The sequence below is a fragment of the Aedes aegypti genome, chromosome 1, assembly GCF_002204515.2.
Source record: "Aedes aegypti strain LVP_AGWG chromosome 1, AaegL5.0 Primary Assembly, whole genome shotgun sequence".
Classification (NCBI taxonomy): domain Eukaryota; kingdom Metazoa; phylum Arthropoda; class Insecta; order Diptera; family Culicidae; genus Aedes; species Aedes aegypti.
Genome location: NC_035107.1, coordinates 33,852,370 through 33,872,207, shown reverse-complemented (window position 1 = coordinate 33,872,207; position 19,838 = coordinate 33,852,370). Strand labels below are relative to the sequence as shown.

General features: G+C 36.4%; 1 protein-coding gene and 1 long non-coding RNA gene across 2 annotated transcripts in view; one reads left to right on the top strand and one right to left on the bottom strand.

Annotated features, from left to right (window-relative positions):
* LOC110674847 overlaps positions 1-19,838 on the top strand; it is a 93,796-nt gene that overhangs the window by 32,576 nt on the left and 41,382 nt on the right. The gene's annotated exons all lie outside the window — the stretch shown is intronic.
* On the bottom strand, positions 15,677-17,325 carry LOC110674846. Its single transcript, XM_021839355.1, has 2 exons — positions 16,917-17,325; positions 15,677-16,850 (listed from the first exon to the last, which is right to left on the bottom strand). Coding segments are annotated over exons 1-2 (921 nt in total). The 5' UTR covers positions 16,918-17,325; the 3' UTR covers positions 15,677-15,930.

Here is a 19,838-nt window from a genome sequence, read left to right as displayed (position 1 = left end):
ATACACTGATCCGTATACGCACGCGTTACGCGATCAATTTTTTGAACCAGTTCGTGGAAAATTGGGGAAAACCCTTGGGAAAAACGTTCATATTTTCAATTTATCACCTGAATCCAGTTAGTTACCCTTTATTTAGTAATTGAAAATATTTTGTAAATTTATATCCAGCCCAGTCGTTCCATATTTAGGCACATTTCCACGGTACTAAAGTATCAAATTTTCCGGGAAAATCGAGAACTGATTTTCCGGAAAATACCTCAGTGACAATGTTTGAGATCATTTAAACCTTTCTGAGTAAAAAAAAGTATATGTCACCGCTTTAAATTTCCTGAAAATCACGTAAATACCTAATTGGTGGAAAAAATTTCCCGACTTTGCTTGTTTCGCCGAAGTAAGCTGGAAAAACGAGGGAAAATTCCGGAAAAGTTTTTTCCACGATTTGAAGGAAACATGATCCCTCGTAGCGTGAAAGGTTTTATATGACCCAATTCGGCCAGGTTTAAGCAGCCCAATGGTCTAAAGTCAGCATAACGCCTTCGCTCCCATACAAATTTCAAATCGCTCAAACCCATTAGACGATCGCCTTAATTGTCTTACACAATTTTACAATCAAACTTAAACATCTGTTATCTGTGCCTTAGCTATGAAAAGTTGAAACCGGAACTGAAGCATGGAGAGAAAAAAAATACTGTGAAAGTGATTTCGATGAATACATGGTGAGATTAGAGGAACATTTCGACGGGAGGACGATAAATGTTTGAAAATTGAGAAGATATTTTAAATTCATTTTGACGGAAGGGCAAAATGAAAATTCTTTGATATCAGATGTTCTCCGAGAGAAGGGCGGAAAACATAAGTAATTGATCATTTGAGCAATATTGCATTTGCTTTTCCGGCGGAAGGACGGAAGAGCAGTATGAAATTAAGATTTGAGAACGTGTTTCCAAGAAATGGCCGGATGCGACAGTTCATGACTATAGTGTAATTACCGGGAGAAAAATTGGACGAGGAAATGGCTTCCACGTGGTAACTGTGAAAATCGATTTGATTGGATGTTGGATTAAAATGGTGGACCCTATAGTAATGAAAATTTGGTATCGGAACTGCAGCATGGAGAGATATAAAATACTGTTAATGTGATGGAAAGACTTAAGGTACATTTTCGACGGAAGGGCGATAAATGTAATAAATGTAATGCTTCGTTGGACCATTCCACCGCTGTGCCGTTTAGGGTGATTTTGCAATCCTCATCCGGAACAAGTCTGGGGGAAGAGGATGACCTGAGTCTTCGCCGCGTTAATACATATCTTCCTACTGGTGTGGTCTGTCAGGACATCAAAGCCTGGTTGGAGTTTTGCCGTGAGCGCTCTGATCACCCTACCACTGTAGCCGATGGAGGTGTCATCTGCGAACAGAGACAGCGCGCCGCCTCCTGGGAGTGCAGGCATATCGCAGGTGAACATGTTGAATAGCAGGGGCCCGAGGATACTGCCCTGGGGGACGCCTGCGATGATGTCGTGCTCATTGCTCCGTTTAGTGAGACCCAGAATGTGCTCGCTGACAGATAGTTATGCACTATTTTCACCAGGTAGCTGGGAAGATTATATTGTTGAAGCTTGAACACCAGGCCATCATGCCAGACATTGTCGAAAGCTTTTTCGACGTCGAGCAGAGCCATGGAAGAGGTTTTGGATAGGGTATCGTTCCGTCTGAGGATGTTGGTGACTCAACTGTGTACGATTGAACGACCGCGTCGAAAACCAAACTGTTCATCGAGCAGGATGTTGTTTTGCTCAACAGAAGCAAGAAGTCGGCGATGAACTGCCCTTTCTAAAAGCTTTGACAACGCTGAGAGATGGCTGATGGGGCGATAGCTTTTGGGGAGGAAGGATCTTTCCCAGATTTCCTGATGGGGACGACTTTAGCTGGTTTCCAGGACGATGGGAAGTAGCTAAACCGGAGGCACTGGTTGAAGATCACCGCGAGGTGATCGTAGAACTGGACACTCAAGTGCTTGAGTTCCAAGTGCAAGATGTTATCAAAACCTGGGGCCTTCATATTTTTGGAGTGTTCTAAATAGGTCGACAGTTCGTCAGCTGTGATCTCCAACTCCTCCGAGAAGTCGTTGGGAATCTGATGGAGGTTGTATGCATGCTCATTCACGGCAGCTTCATGTGGACTGATGATATTGTGTCCGAGATCATGTGAGCTGACGAAATGTCGACCTGGTTCAGCTGCCTTCTCAGCAGGCGTTATCAAGCGATCTACGGGGCTATTGTTATCTTGTGGAACTAGCGGTGAAATTGGTCTAGGCTTGGTTTTTAAAATTTTCGTGGGCTTCCAAAACAGCTGAGCACAGTAGTCTGGGAGAGCGCGGATGTTGTTTGCGAAATTTTGATTTCTGAGGTCCAACATTCTGGCCTTGATAACTTTGTTCATCCGATTTACATAGGATTTAAGGGCAGGCAGCCCAGTTCGCTGGTACTGCCTGCGGATGGTATTGCGAAGTCTGGTTAAATCTTTAGTAAGCCTATCGATTGGTATGATGTTGCTCACCTGACAGGTTGCCGGCACGTGTTGTTTCCTGGCCTGGGTGTCGACACACTGTCGGAACTGGTCCCAGTTGACGCGATGATAGTTGCGCCGAGTCTTGAGATGCTGGTTGACCGAGGACCCAACTTCCACCACCACTGGATAATAGACTGGCCCTTAAACAAAAAAGTTGTAAAACTCAACGGGGCACCCCCTAGATATGAGCCTTAGGGTAAGAAAAACACTCTCTCAAAATTTCAACTCAATTGGTTGCTTCACCAGCTGGCGCATTCGATTTGAAGTTTGTATGGGATATTCGTCTCAAATATATTGAAAATTGATCCTATGTCACTGTTTCGTTCCGAATACTAATTGTTCGCGTTCAAATAAGCCCAGAATAACAAATACACTAGTTGATACCCTAATGAACATAATTGCAGAAGGTTGTATCTGGATTTAATCTCATTTTCATTACTCTTTCAGTTGTTGAAAGTAAGGCTTAGATCAGCACTCCCGTACAGTCACTTATATGCATGCGACATGTGCCTCAGCTCGCCCAGCGTCATAGGTGGCTATGATGCGCTTAGTGGTTACCTCCAAGCTATGTTGAAGAAATACAAGCAGTATTGCATGATATACTTCAGATGGTTAAAACACCAACTTTATTAATTTTGATCATGGTACAATCTTCTACAATATTCTTCGCTATTACATCAAGTAGTGTTTTTGACATTCTGGGTCCAATTGAACGCGATCATCATTTTTCCTGAACCAAACAGTAGATGATGTGCTGTTGCTCATATGTTTGAGCTGAAAATCCCATATTAACTTCAATTCAATTGCGCCAGCTCATGGAACGACCAAATGAGCTGAATTTTTCAGAAAGGCTTCGTCTAATCCCAAGAAATAATCCTGGAGGGTGCCCCGTGGAATCATACAACTTTATTTTTCTCCCATACTGAGCTGGGCCAGTCTACTGGATAATGGTCCGAGCTGAGTTCCCGGTAGACGACCGAATGGGAGATGCTTACCATGTTGGTGATAAACAGGTTGATGATGGCGTGGGCTCCCGATCTGCTTAACCGGGTGGGAGTATCTGGGCCCAAGATGTTGAAGTGGCCCTCCTCCAAGACTTGCTGCAGGATGACTCCGTTTCGATTTCTTCGGGGGTTCCCCCAGGCTTCGGGCTTCGCGTTGAGGTCGCCAGCGATGATGTACCGCTCTTGCCGCCGAGTTAGCTAGGTGATGTCCAATCGTAGGGCTGTTGCCGACCCGTTGAGGTTCGCTTGCGTTGGGTAGTATGCAGCGATGATGGTGATCGGGCCATCCAAAGCATATGTGGAATTACTATCGGTTGCCAATATTTACTGATGCGATATTTCGCATGCAAGGGAGCTATAAGCATTTAAATTTTTCCAAAATTTTGACATTTAACAGCACTGATCTTGAGAAGGAAGACCGCTTTCGAAATTCCCCAGTTTGTTCAAATTCTGATCGTGAATGGTTTCATACGGGCTATTTTTTGGTTTATCCCACTTCTGAAGTTTTAGTAAAACACTTCTTTCTTCTTTGAACGTTTATTTCAGAATGTCCTTTGTAACAGAATTAGTCGCTGTCAGTGAATGTCTGAATGTCCAGGCCTACTTGTTAGCAGCTTAGTACTTATTAATAACCCAATTCTACTACAAATATTGTAAATTTTGTATTGTAATTTTCGTGAATGATTAGACTTCCATGACGAAATTGAGAAGCTGAGAATAATGTATTGATGGTACATTTTCGAACATCATTTACCTTTCATCCTTGATTTCAGTCACTACCAGCTGGTTTTGACACGATAACACAACCAGCTGGAGCGTGAGAACAATGACGATGACTGTAAACATCGGAAGACCAGCTGGTTTTGTTGTGTAAACTAGTGATCCTTTATAAAGGATTACTAGTGTAAACCAGACCAGCTGGTGAGTCGAGAACAAAGAGAAAATGGTAAACACTGAGCCGGCCGGATTAAACTGCCATGAACATCAGGATAATTGCATAGGCGGCGGTGATCGAAAAGGGGCAGCGAAATCAAAGGCGAAATCTGAGAAAGACCAAATTCAGATCATCAAAGTCTAAGTGATAAAAAAATGCAATACCTTATCGGACGTGGCGATTTGTAATCTTCGCTGGTGAAACCGTCGCCAGCCAACCAGCAGCAGCGAATTTGACGTTTTATCAGTCTTACTAACAGTACCAACATAACAGCAAATCACCTCCTTTGATTCGTTTGCTGACGACGATTTTGTCGGTCTGTTTGAAAGTTGGCGGCGCGTTTTGTTGTCGATGAAACAGACAATACATTATAAAAATGCAATGTCAAAACTCATAATTGTATTTTCAATTTTATTTTTGTTAGCTACAAAAATGATAATTTTCATCATAAATCGGTAGCAAGATTACATAAAATCAATAATTTTTGAATTATGAATTTAGTGGCTTAAGTGTCCGGCACTGGGGGATCTCCCCCAATACCATCCACTAGAGTTTGTATCATGTGACAGATACGCGTATTTTGACCTCAACTGAAAAGCCGCGGTCTGTGTTGGTATTCGTGATACATTGGGTACAATATGTTGTCATATACTTAAACTCTTATTTAGGGTTTTAAAAGAAATCTCATATTTTGTTTGATACTTTGACGGATTCTTTTTTTCTGGAACACCCCCTCCCTCATCCTGTTTTGGAGGTCACCCCAGTCAACATTTTGGTTGGTATAACTTTTGTTATTCATCATTCTATATGAATCAATTCTCGCGAAACATTACTAAAGGACCTATGTACAAATGAGAGATTCTCTCCTCTTTCGTTCCCTTTCGATTATAACAGTGGAACACTAAAGATTTTGGGATGTTTTTCACTATAGATCGAAAATCAATTTCCTTGACTAGCGTTTCATACAAAAAACGCAACAGAAGAGTTTAATGTGACTCAGTTATTAATGAAAGAGAAAGTAAACAAAGAGAGCCTCTCAATGTTAGATAGGTCCTTTAGTAATGTTTCGCGAGAATTCAATCGTATAGTATTCACGAAAAGACTATTTACCTACCAAAGTGGAGACTATATGCGTACTTGGCATGACTTTTTCATACTTTCTGCGATCAGAAATACGATGCCACAAAATTTGAATGAAAATATAAAAAAGTTTCCGACAAGGCTCGAACGTGGGACCTCTGGATTAGGAATCGGACGCCTTACCTCTGTAAGGAGTGTATCGAAAAGTAGTCGCAAACTTTCAGAACGGTAAATCTCAGAGCATAGTTCATATTTTTAAAAGCTTTTTTCACGAAAATCTTCATCATGTCATCAAAAATTGAAGCAATTAAAAAATATTGAATAATATGTAGTCTTAATATAAATACAACAAGGTTTCTAAAGCATAGAAAATAAAATCTTGCACAAAATTACATTTTTGAAGGGTCTTCTGAAGATTCGATGATTTGTATTGAATAACATGTACATCAAACAAAATTGAATGAAAAGCTTATTCTATCGGAAACTATGTTTACTTCACACAGCACGTAAAACGGATTTCAAAAAATTAATTATTGCTCTAAGAAAGCTCAATTATTGCAATAAGGTCGGTTTTAGAAAGTCACTTTTGTGTAATCAACTTTTGAAGCTCTGTCATTTATAGCGGTAATTATATAGAGTACAATTTTTCACTTACGTTACTTCATATACAGTAATACCTCGATATAACGTAACCTCGATATAACGTAACCTCTTTATAACGTAACTCGATATAACGTAACTTTTACCTCAATATAACGTAACTTTTTTTGGCTCCCTTTCATTTTTTCTATTTTTTATTAAAATATGAATTATAAAGTACAATAAACATTCTTCAAGATTCAAACACAAACCAATACTAAATCAGAGCAATGCAAGTACTGAATACAGTCATAAATCGATAACGATCTAAGCTCAATGTGAAAACTCACATTTCGTCATTGCTGTACATTTTATACGAATGGACAGCAATGACAAAATCATTCTTCTTTATTTTTGTTGCATTTACGCTCCCACTGGAATCAAGCCTGCTACTCAAGTCAGTTTTCTATGTACACTTTGATAATTATTGATTTAGAGTTTGCTTTCAAAAAAACTAGATCAAACTCGGATTAGACTTGTGTGTTGACGGGCCACGCTGCCATCGCCAATCCATTTACCGTATATTGGATAATTTTTTTTTTTCTAAAAATACCTAAGGAAATATTTAGCTAGTGCTTATGAAGTTCCTACAGATATTCTTTAAATGATTTCTCAAAAAAAAAGATGTTTCTCCTGTAATTTTGTCACGGATTTTAACTAGAATCATTCCGAGGATTCCTCCAATAATTTCTTCATGGACTCATCTTAAACCCTTCTGATAGTCATGTATCAAACTTGAATTTTTTATCTTAATAATTCCGATAGGGATCCCCAAGATTTCCACTAGTGATCCCTCCTGATATTCATGTATAAATACTTCTGAGATTTTCTTCAGAAATTATTCCAGGGATTCTACCAGATGTTTTTTAAAAGCTATTTCAGGGATTCCTTCAAGAGTTTTTAGGGATATTTTATCAGTATTGACTCCCGTCTTAAGGATTCCTGGAAGAATTTCATCAGAAAAATCTCATTAAATTCCACTAGTAAATGGTTCAAATATTTCTCCAGAAATTTATCGAGAATATGTCCCAGGAATTGTGGATTCTACTAATTTTAAATTCAAGCATTATACATTTCTCCAATAGTTTTTTTTTAATATATCTATAAAATCTATTGTGTCTTTGATCAAGAATTTCACCAAATAATTTGTCCAATATAAAAAGTGGATTCAACTATGAATTCTTTAAAATATTTCGCCTACGATACTTTTTTTCTCCTGAGTCTAGAGATTCATAAATTATTCCAGTTTTTTTTATCTATTTTTCCAGCGGCCCTTTTAAGGGACAATCCAATAATATTCTTGGAATGCTTTAGAAGTTATTCCAAAAAATCATATAGGTTATCGTCTAAAAACCTGGAAAACAATCTTCTCGAAATATCTCCAGCAATTTCATTATGAGTTTCTGCAGATTTTTTTTCAAATATTTATGCAAGAACCATTCTATGTACCACTTAAGTTTTTTCAAGGATTCTATGTGGAACGAAATCCTTCATTGATTCTATCAGGAATTTCCTAAGAAAGATCTCTGTTTTTTAGTGGGTTCTTTAAGTAATTCTCAAAGTATTCGTCTAGGAAACTTTCTATGGATTTTTACTTTCAAAAATATATATTGTGGAATTCGTTTTAAAATTGATCAAGTTACCCAGATCCCCAACAAAGTTCTCCTAGTATACTGCCGATAGTCTCATCACATATTGGTTCAGAAACTTTCCATGGAAAATCCCTCAAGAAAAGTTCTTGTTTTTAATGGAGTTTTCTAATGATTTCTTCATAAAATCTCTTATAAGTTTATAGAAGAATTATTGGAAAATTTATTCTTAAATTCTGTCAAGAAATTATGAAAGGGTTTATTTTTAAAAAAATTTCCGGATTACATTTCTTGAAGGATTACTGAAATAGAGACGTAAAAAATGAAAATAAAAAAGAAATGAACGCGGAAATATATCAAAAAAAAATTAAGAGAGACTGAATATGCCTGCTAGGTCAATAACACCAATTTTAGATCAATTTTCTTATCAAATAATACATGTTGAACAAAATTTAGAAAATAAAATATTTTACTTCGATATAACGTAACCTCGATATAACGTAACGAAAACAAAAATCGAGTTACGTTATATCGAGGTATTACTGTATATGCAAAGAAACTTTTCCAATCAAAAAACATTTTTTTATTCGTTACAATCGTTCGATATTACCATAAACGTGAATAAAGAAAGAATCAAAAAACGAGGTCCTTAAAAATCGACTTTTTTCAATTTTTGTTTTTGCTCTCAAATGCTTGTTAATGTATTTTACAAAATATTTTTTACACTATGTCATGAGAATTGTGGCACTAAATAAATTAGCATAAACAAAAACCTTTTTTTTAAATTTGACACATTTATCACCATATGAATTTTTCAGAGGTGTGCAAGATTTTCATCGACATCTGTTAGTAATTTGCAAAATTATCATAAAAAATGACACTTAATTGAAACAATATCACCGCATCATTATTTTCAAATACATTGTAAAGCGTTTCTGATCAAAAAATTGTATGTAGGTTCAACCCAATATTTTTGAGACTGTTTTGAATGTTTGCGACTACTTTTCGATACACTCCTTACCACCAATGTTACATAACTAACGCGTTCTTATTTGCCAATATTGATGCATGTTCCATGTACAACGACATTGACTTTGTTGTTCTTTGAGTACCATCGTCAGCAGATACCAAGTTCAGGTGGCAATTTTTTGTAAGTTATTGCGATTTGATTTGATTGATATACATATTCATATTCAAGTGATTCAGTTCGCTCCATATCCTAGAGATTCTTATCTGATTTACTCATATTCGACTGTTTCAGGTTTGATTCACTTAATGTTCAAATGATTTCAAGTGATTCATGCTTTATTCACTACATTTTTAAATGTTTCAAGTTCGATTCACTTTATCTACAAGTGATTCAGTTCTGATTGATTCCATATTCAAGAGATTTAGGATTTATTTCCAGTGATTTATGTTTTATTCGCTTCGTATTCAAGTGATTCATGTCGGATTCGCTCCATATTCAAGTGATTCAGGTTTGATTCGCTTTATATTCAAGTGGTGCAGGTCTGAAGCATTTCATATTCACCTATTTCAAGTACGAATTTCGAATTGGGGCCCAGATAGCCGTAGCGAAAAACGCGCAGCTATTCAGCAAGACCAGGCTGAGGGTCATGGGTTCGAATCCCACCAGTCGAGGATCTTTTCGGGTTGGAAACTTTCTCGACTCCCAGGGCATAGAGTATCATCGCACCTGCCACACGATATACAAATGCAAAAAATGGTCAATTGGCAAAGAAAGCTCTCAGTTAATAACTGTGGAAGTGCTCATAACAACACTAATCTGAGAAGCAGGCTTTGTCCCAGTTGGGAAGTAACGCAGAAAGAAGAAGAAGAAGTACGAATTACTTGATATTCAAGTGGTTCAGGTTTGATTCATCTAGAATTTTCCACATTTTCAGGTATGACTTCATGTTCAAGCAGGTTGGGGCTGATTCACTTCATTTTCAATGAATCACTTTATGTACGTGTTTCAGGTTTGATTAGTTCAATATCCAAGTGATTGATGTTTGATTTTTGAAGTAAATTTAAGGCATTCAGGTCTCATTCACTTTATATTCAAGTGTTTCAGATTTGACTAGCTCCAAATCCAAGAGATTCTTGTCCAATTCACTTCATATTGAAATGTTTCAGGTGAGATTCACTTCATGTGATTCATATCTGATTCACTTCATAGTCAAATGTTTAAGGTAATACTCACTTCACATACAAATAATCAGAACCGATTAACTTCATGTTCAATTTATTCAGATATGATTCGCTTTATATCCAAATGATTCATGTCATGTGACACTTCCTTTTTGAAGAATGCAGTATTGATTCATTTCATATTCAAATGATTCAGGTCCAATTCACTTCGTTTTCAAATGTTTCAGTTTTGATAAGCTCATATTCAAGTGATTCACATCTATCAGTTCATTCATATTCAAGGGTTTTAGATCTAGTTTACTTCATATTCAAATGTTTCAGAGATAATGAGTTCTACATCGATTTATCTGATATTAAAATTCATCTTCATATTCAAGTGAACCGTGTCTGAGGTACTTCATATTCAATTGATTCAGGTGTCATACACTCACACTACAGTTACTCCGGTTTGTTCCATCTCGTTATTCAATTATTAAGGTTTATTTTGATTCACGTCTCAGTACTTCAGAGTTTATTTACTCATTTTAAAGTGGTTTATGTCTGATTCATTTCATATTCAAGTGTTTCAGATTTGATTCACTCAATATTCAAGTGGTTCTAGTCTGATTCACTTAATGTTGAGCTAGTTTGAAATGCTCAATTTTACATGCTCACTAGCGCCACCAAGCGGCAAAACCGCGAACTAAACTATTTGCTTTCAGGATGTCCTTGATCCCCTGAACAACTTTGCTGAAGACTCGAACTTTCTATCTTTTGTGAATCATAAGCTAGTACTATTTTGAAATGCTCAATTTTACATGCTCACTAGCGCCTCCTAGCGGCCAAATCGCGAACCAAACTATTTTCTTTTCGGATGTCCTTGATCCCCTGAACAACTTTGCTGAAGATCGATTTTTTGCTAATCGTAAGGATCTCGAGATATAGCAATGTGAATTTACCTGTTTTATCACCTCACCTAAACTTTTCAGGGTGATTCAATATGAGTGTTGCAATACTTATTTTAGTGAGTCCGTATTTATGACGGGTAGTGTATGATCTGTCAGTTTATGTAACTTAACGTGATTCTATGTTTGAGAACAAAATAAACAGTCATTACCCTATTGAAACCAGAATATAAACACGGCGCAAAAGTAATGGGCGACACTGAAAATAATATCGATTACAGGCTCATAACATTGGGCGATACTGGCATTCTAGAATACGTTTAAGGCGAAACATTAAAATATTTGTTAGTACGAAATAGCTAGGGAAATTGTAGGAGATGTGTTTGGTATTTATGAGGATTTTGAAACTAGGTTTATGAAATGAGTATTAAAGTGAAAAGGCTTAAGTTTGAGTACATTTTCTCCAATTGGGATCAAAAATTGCACATGAGAATTTCATTGGTTATTTTCTCATTGTTATTGGTTTGTCAGATAGGTCCTTATCGCGAATCCCTCTCGAATTGACGTTTTCCATGTGCAGGGCGTTATATTATATATATAAGAATATATAAGGGATAGTAGTATATATATATATATATATATATATATATATATATATATATATATATATATATATATAAATATATATATATATATATATATATATATATATATATATATATATATATATATATATATATATATATATATATATATATATATATATATATATATATATATATATATATATATATATATATATATATATATATATATATATATATATATATATATATATATATATATATATATATATATATATATATATATATATATATATATATATATATATATATATATATATATATATATATATATATATATATATATATATATATATATATATATATATATATATATATATATATATATATATATATATATATATATATATATATATATATATATATATATATATAGGGTGTTTGCTTCCATGTTTTTAATAATTTGAGGGTCGATAGGTCTCCATGAAATATGAAAAAGTGCCCATGGAACATAGGGTCGCAAATCACTGCTAAGTGAGTTATTCACGATTTTACGATTTTCAACTTGGTCATCTTTATAACCTCATACCTAATTAACTATGCGTCATACATTTAATCTCAGCGCATGAATCGAAAGCTTATGATCTAATCTATCTTAGTTTCTTGGACGTGTATTTTGTAGAAAATGATTCAAAGGCTCAAATTACGAGAAGTTTACAAAAAGTGACGGAAAAATTAGCATTTTTAGACGTATTTTCATGAATTTTATTAAAATTATCGTAATTAATGTTAAAAAAGTTCTTCTACAAAATATGCATTAACATTGAGAGCAAAAGTGTATCTCTTGTAGATTCGTCACAATATCATGTTGAAAGTTGTGCTTCAGACAGCAAAAACATCAAAAAAATATCGGCTGATAACTCTATTCGTTCGTCCGTTCGTGTGTTGATGCCTCCGCTCCGCGTGTGAATGAAGTGCTCGGAAACGACAGATGTCGGTCGTGCCGAAGCGAAGGGAAATGAAATCGCTTCGCAACATGCGCCATTTTCTCTTCGCTGCGGCGTTTGGTTTGCAAACAGTCTCATAAATAGATTTAGTGCGGTCGCCGCACGACCATCGCAGCAGCGAAAGTGGGTTCATAAAGACTGATCCTGTTAAATTCTTCGCACTAGTAGCTGAGCTACGGTGCAGAGCAGATGGGGGTGCGCTTGCGCGTGTAGCGAGAACTCAATTTATGCATTTCTCGCCTATGACGTTGAACTTTTGATGCATTTTGAAGGGTTTTAGGTCGTCTATTAATTACATAGAGGTGGACAAGGGAGAGTAAAATTAATGACGTGCCATGCACGCCGTTGTAAAAGTACAACACTACCAAGTAAATCTCGCCCGTGATATACAGCACGAGCGAGGTGAATTCTTAGGTTCAATAAAGTAATTTAGGTATCGCACTAATGCTCAGCGTGAACTGTTGGAGCAGCAGGATGAAATATCTCACAAAATTAGTGACCGTCTATCCTACTACAGCTTGGTTTTCTGTATAAGGTTGCTTACAAATTATGTTCAATAGATCAATAATCTCTCAGTTAACTATTTTTATAAAATCAAATAAAAGACCTACATATAATATTTCATACAATTTGCAGTGGCGTATGCAAACTAGCTCGGGGGAGACGAACGATGCAAAAAAGTAGATGTTTTTACAAAAATTGGGATGGCTTGAGAAGGTTCAACCAAATCATTTTGTTTTTGTTTTATACAGCAAAAAATAGAATAACGGCATAAAATAAAATTAAGACTTGGGCAGTTTAATAGGTACTTTGTGCAGTCACAACAATTAAAAGTTACAATTTGTAAACCAGTACTTTTCTTAAAAAAAAAGCCTTGCAATGTTTCCCAGGCAACCATTAAGCACTGTGATAAGCTGGATAATAACCGTATACCAGATTTTTAATGCTTACAAACCGCATATCATATTTTCAAGTGCCTATAGGCTTTGTGTTATTAAAGCAGTAATGTAGGTTCTATATTGGTATATAACGCTATGTAACAGTGATTATAAGCCTAGTCAATGTAAGCCGTATTCGATGTTCACTACTGCCAATATGAAGCTTTGTTGTGAATGACATTTTGAAAAATCAACAAACAAAATAAACATTAGAAGAAAAATAGATACAATGGATGGAAGTCAGATTTGGCAAAAATTTCTCAAAAGTGGTAGTTACAGGAGAAAATTAGCTAAGTATGAGCAATTATTGTTGGACGATGGCAATCTACCATCGACTAGTTACACGGTATCCGAAAATAACGGAGAGAACGATGGAACCATCGATAGTTCTGCAAACGATTACGAAGCAGCCTCGGGAACAGTAGCTCTAGATCTTGGTTTCGATGATTCCGACGTGTTGGAAGTTCATGGTGCCCTTGAAGAGTCATTTGACTATAGTCCTGCTGGATCCTCAGACTCTGAGCAGGATTGCACTGACGATAATGAAACTTTAACCACTTTCATCCAAAAATGGAGCCTGGAATACAATGTTTCTCATTCAGCATTGAAACCACTGCTTAATCGGCTCTCCACAATAGATCGGTGCCTTCTCACCGATCCGCGAAGACGGCTTAAAACTCCTCGTAAAGAACCCAACTTGATCCAAATTGGAGGTGGCCAGTATTGGCAGCAAGGATTGGGTATATTGTTTTTGTATTGAAATAAGATGAAAGAAAATTTAAATGGTGTGTTTTCTATTCGTTATAGGTGATTGTCTGGTTCAAGCATTCTATGATCTTAAGCAGCCTAGAAAAATGTCTCTTAATATAAACATTGACGGATTACCGCTTTACAAAAATGGTACTGATCAAGTATGGCAAATTTTGTTCAACGTTTTCGAAGAACCAGCCATGAAGCCAATGATTATTGGCATTTTTCATGGCAAAAGCAAACCTACTTCTGTCGAAATATTTTTGAAGCCGTTTGCAGATGAAGCGGAAACAATTTTAAAATCAGGAATCCTAATCAACAGCAATCTATTGACGGTTAAAATTCGAGCCTTTATTTGTGACTCACCCGCAAGAGCCTTCATTAAAGGTAATTGAAGTCGATACTCTATTGCCATGAATTCATATCCATGTATAATTACAGGAACGGTAAACTTCAATTCATTCCATGGGTGTTTGAAGTGCACAGCCGTTGGAACACGTTCAAAGGAACAACGCGTAAATGTGTATCCTGTAACAGAGGCTCCCAAGAGAACAGATGAAGGATTTCGTAAGCGTTTGTACGGAGATCATCATCAAACTAACAAAATTCGAGACAATGGGAAACTTAAAACGATTTGCGTTGAATCGCCCCTGCTTCGCTTACCAATTGACATGGTTGAGGATATAATAGTATCTGATTCATTACATCTGTTACATTTGGGTATTACCAAAAAACTGCTCACAATTTACAAAGAAGGCCAAATGCATTACGCAAAATGGTCAAAATCTACCACCGACAGTATTGACAATATGCTAGCTAACATAAGGCTACCGTCAGAAATACATCGTAAAGTGCGAGGATTGCGATTTCTTTGCCATTGGAAGGCCTCGGAATGCGCATCTTTCCTAAATTATATTGGGATAGCACTTCTCAAACATGTTGTTGATAAAACACAGTTTGAGAACTTCATCAGTTTGTTCTATGCCGTCACGATTTGCTCAAGTGAACACTATAGGAAATATTTACCCGTGGCTGAGAACCTTTTCAAAACATTCATTAAAAATTACAACAAACATTTTCACGTTATTTCGAGTAACACTCACAACCTTGTTCATATTGTGGACGAGGTCAAAAAATTTGGATCATTATCTTCGTTAACATCATACCCGTTCGAAAATTTCTTATTTCAAATTAAAAATATGGTGCGATCTGGACGGTTACCATTGAACCAAATAATTAACAGAATCTCCGAGAAAACTCAGCCCCACAACAACAGCCCAGTCATTCAATCATATCCTAGTTTAAAACAGCCTTCTCGAATTAATGGTGATAACTTTCTGTACTGCACAATATACGAAGGGTTCAGGCTAACAAACAAGTTCGAAGATAAATGGTTCCTTACAAATGATAAGTCAATTGTAGCTATGAACTTCGCGAATGAAGATGGTATAGTTGGTTCAGAACTGAAACAATTCGAAGCACACGTTGAAATACCATTTCCCTCAGATGTTTATTATATCTATAGAACAATTACAAACAACGATTTCAGTTCTTGTAAGCTTTATCCATTCAGCAGCATTTTTTGTAAATTGGTTGCGATAGAAATTCACGAAGAAACTATTTTTGTACCGTTACATCATACTCTTCCTGAGAAATGAGCAAAGTCAAATAAAAAAACTGTCATGTTTGAATAAAAACCACAATTTATTCTCGTCGAATTCACGTTTCGGTTTTATTTTTTAGAAGTTCATCACTGAAATAAAAGTTTAACAAAAAATCAATCAATGTTCCATTCCACGGTGCTAATTTTCAATTTTTAACCACTTTGGCGGCAAATTCTCCTCTTCCTCCAGAAACTCTACTTGCCACGATGCATTTCCGTTGGTTTCTACCAGTGATCCTTCGTTGTAACTTGTATCTGCCTCTGCAATGTTGTCGAAATCCTTACTCTGTCCTCCGGCCATACGGTCTTCAGGTGGAACGACTTCGTTCGTCAATTGCTTCCGTTTTCTCGAGACTGGTTTTCTTATTCCGGTTACCTCCGCGAACCGTTGATGTGCGTTCTTCAAGCAGCGGTGCAGAAAAGTTTTGCATTCATCTAGCGTATAGGATGGGTCGGAATAAAGCACCGTTTGATAAAACAAATCAATCGTTCTATCAAACTTCATGAACGGTACTTTTTGCTTTTTTGCTTCCTTGTTACCGGACGAACGAGTAGCACCTGTCCACGAGCACTGTAGCAGGAAATTGCGAGCGAAGAAGTAGTCGATTATTCGAAGACTCACCGTTGCTCCTTGACTTGTATATCTGTGACGACCGTGAATATTTCCAATGGAGGCAACAATTTCCTTCACAAACGATTCATCTCGGCAGCGATCCTCCAAGCTTTCAAAATCGGCCAAACTTTTAACGGGTTGGAAAGTTATCTTCGACAGATTGATCTGCTCATTTGAAGATCTTCCAGGCTGCTGATATTGATTCGCGCCCAACGCATCCACTTTTGTATTCAAGTGAGACAACAGCAAAAGGCATTTGTTTATTTTGATAGCCAGGCTATCATTCCCTTCCACGGATTCATTCGACTCCGTCTGCGATGAAGCATCTTTCTTCTCTGGTGCTACCGTAAAGTTATTCGTAGCCTCGTCCGAAGCATTTTGCGATTGAATGGCTCGCATCAATGCAGCTGCACTTAATTTTTTCTGGATTGTTCTTTTGGCAGACACTATGGTGAAAAAACAAAAGCATTAGAAAATCACTAGCAAATTAAATTGATTTCAAGTTTACTTACTTGTCCGTCCACTTTTCTGCTTTAAGAACGCTTCTTAGACGATGATTTAATCAGACCAGAGGATGGATCAATTGGAAAAGCGCTGCAACATAATATTCTACAACTAACAGTACTAAGTTCGAGCCTGGAACCGACCGTTTGAGCTTACCAAAAAACAACTAAAAACTACATAAAAAATGTAATGGCCTATCGTGATGAAGCAATTGGTGCGAGAAAGAAGGAAACAAAATAACACTCTTTTGACTCATAGCGGTTGAAGTAGGATAAAAAACAAAACAAACAGATCTTTTTTTTTTGCTTTTTTTATCTGTGGTGGGTGCTACCCACTGAAAAATGTTTTGACGTCTATTGCACGGGCGTGGTTTGAAAGTGGGGGCAGGCAGTATATGGGCCAAATAATTCGCCAAAAGTGGCTGTTATGCAGCACTATAGAGGAATATAGTGTTTATAGGCTCTGTGAGAGAAGTTCTTTATAACACTATAGAACCGATGTTGTGCCAATTTTTACGGCCTAATGGTTACCTGGGTTGTAATACGAAATCAAATATTTTGAAAAAAAAAAAGAAATCAAATAATTTATCAAATTCCAACATTTTCACTTCATTTTTAAAACAATTTATGATAGATTGAACGAAAACGACACAATTTTATCAAACAGGTCGATGCTGTTCTTGTACAATAATAAAATATTAATAAACCTTTTGTTATGCTCTAAATCAAATAGTAATCAAATCAGTAACTATCCAAATAATTGTAGCTTAAAATTTATTTATTTTTTCTCTCTTTGAATTAAAAACCAAGAGAAGTGTTAATTTTGAACGATAACATTTGAAATATTTGCAGTTTGCTGTAATAGATGGAAAATGAGAAATCAAATTGAATATAATTTAACAATTGAATGTATTTAAATGAACATAAAACAGTCACAGTCACAATTAGAAATTGAAGCTCTTTCCAAACTTTAGTCAAAATTTAATCATAAAGTTAACTGTTATTCTAGCGATGGCAAAATCATTTGAAATTTGAACAATTCAAACAAAACTAGTTTCATGTTATTTAAAGCTCCCGCAGCAATTTACGGATGCCAATGGTCGTCACTGTGACAAGCTTGTAAAATTTCGTGAAGGGAAATATCCTTCATCATTTTAGTAACAGAACCTCCGAATTGTCAACTCTCCGAGAGGGCGAAAGTGTAAACACGACACGCAGCAAAAATTGTTTTGGGATGAACAATATTTTATTAATAGTATGTCTCACTATCAAGAACTTTGGTGATCACCAAAGCCTCTCACTAATTTGAATTTCAAATCCAAATGTTTAATTTGAAAAATAAAATTCAATTCACATTTTCAAAACTGATTAAGCCAAACATGCTGTTAAGAAGATTCAAGTAGTTTCATACCAAAAACTTACTCCAAAATCCACTAAGGTGGAAAGGGAAGGAGGGTGGAGAGGGAGGGAGAGCTGCCTCAAACACACCCCTCCCACTGATCACTTGTTTCTGTTTTGTATGATCTTAATTTTTTTTCTGGCGTTATGTTCCAACTGAGACGGAGCCCTGCTCCTCAGCTTAGTGTACTTATGAGCACTTACATAGATATTAACTGAAAGGTTTTCTCAGCCAAAGTTGCTGTTTTGTATGCGTATATGGGCAAAGGCATAAACATTTTAAATGTTTTATATGGAACAAAGTCCACGAGACCCCTCCCAGCTCTGAAATTCTTTAGAAATGAGCATATAGCTTAAGGACAGCCATAAAAGCACTGCAAATTAAATAAATGAAAAACCGAATAAAGTATCTGTCAAATAATACAAACTCTAGTGGAATTGAATGGTATAGTACTAGATTGGGGTTTTCATTTATTTATAGGTATTCCACTAAACAGCTCGAAGATTTATTACACAATATTCTTAATTTTTCTCATGATCTCAATTAAATGCTTTTCACACAAATCAAAAGCATGATTACTGCATCCAGATGAAAATATAAATTTAGAAAATTTTCAAGAGTCTATCCTGCAATTTCCAAGTTGTTCATAAGTAAATGACCAATTAACTATGCTACGAATTGTAATATGAAAACAATTATTTCCTGGTTTCTTTAAACACCAAAAAATATGGAATAGATTCAGCGGGTAAAACTTTTCTTTGGAAATCATCCAAGAATTTCTCTACAAACTCCTTCAGGAATTCTTTCGGTTAATGTTCTCAGGAATTTCCCAGGGATACCTTCAGACTGAAACCTTTGGAGGAATCCTTTATCGGCCAATATCAGGTTGGTTTTCGGGAGGGCCGCTCCAGATACATCCTGCTAATGATCTTAGATAAATTCCTGGAGTATAACTAGCAGACTCACCATCTCTTTATTCAATTGTTTGGATTGGAGACGAGGTGTCAATGAAGTTTGTGAATTTAGATGGAAACAAAGAGACGCGCTTTGGAATTCACTGTTCAACATTGCACACCAGGGTGATATTAGGAGATCAGACGTGCAAAGAAATGACACTATCATGACACGGTCACATCTTTTTCTTCTTCTTCTTCTTCTTTTTGACATTACGTCCTCACTGGGACAGAGCCTGATTCTCAGCTTAGTGTTCTTATGAACACTTTCACAGTAGTTAACTGAGAGCTTTCTTCAAAGTTGCCATTTTTGCATTCGTATATCGTGTAGCAGGTACGATGATATTTTATGCCCAGGGAAGTCTGTAACCGTCTGTAAATCTCGCTCAAAAGACTGCAAACACAGTGACTTATGCGCCACTCTCTATTCCGAGAGATCACTGGTCATGTAATAATTGTCTTGCCCGACTAGTTATTTGAAGCAGGAGAGCTCTTCTTACGGGTTTGTCAAACGGTTATTGGATTTACGCAAATAGATGGTCAACAACTTTGAATAGGGTCACGAGGTGGACACGCCTG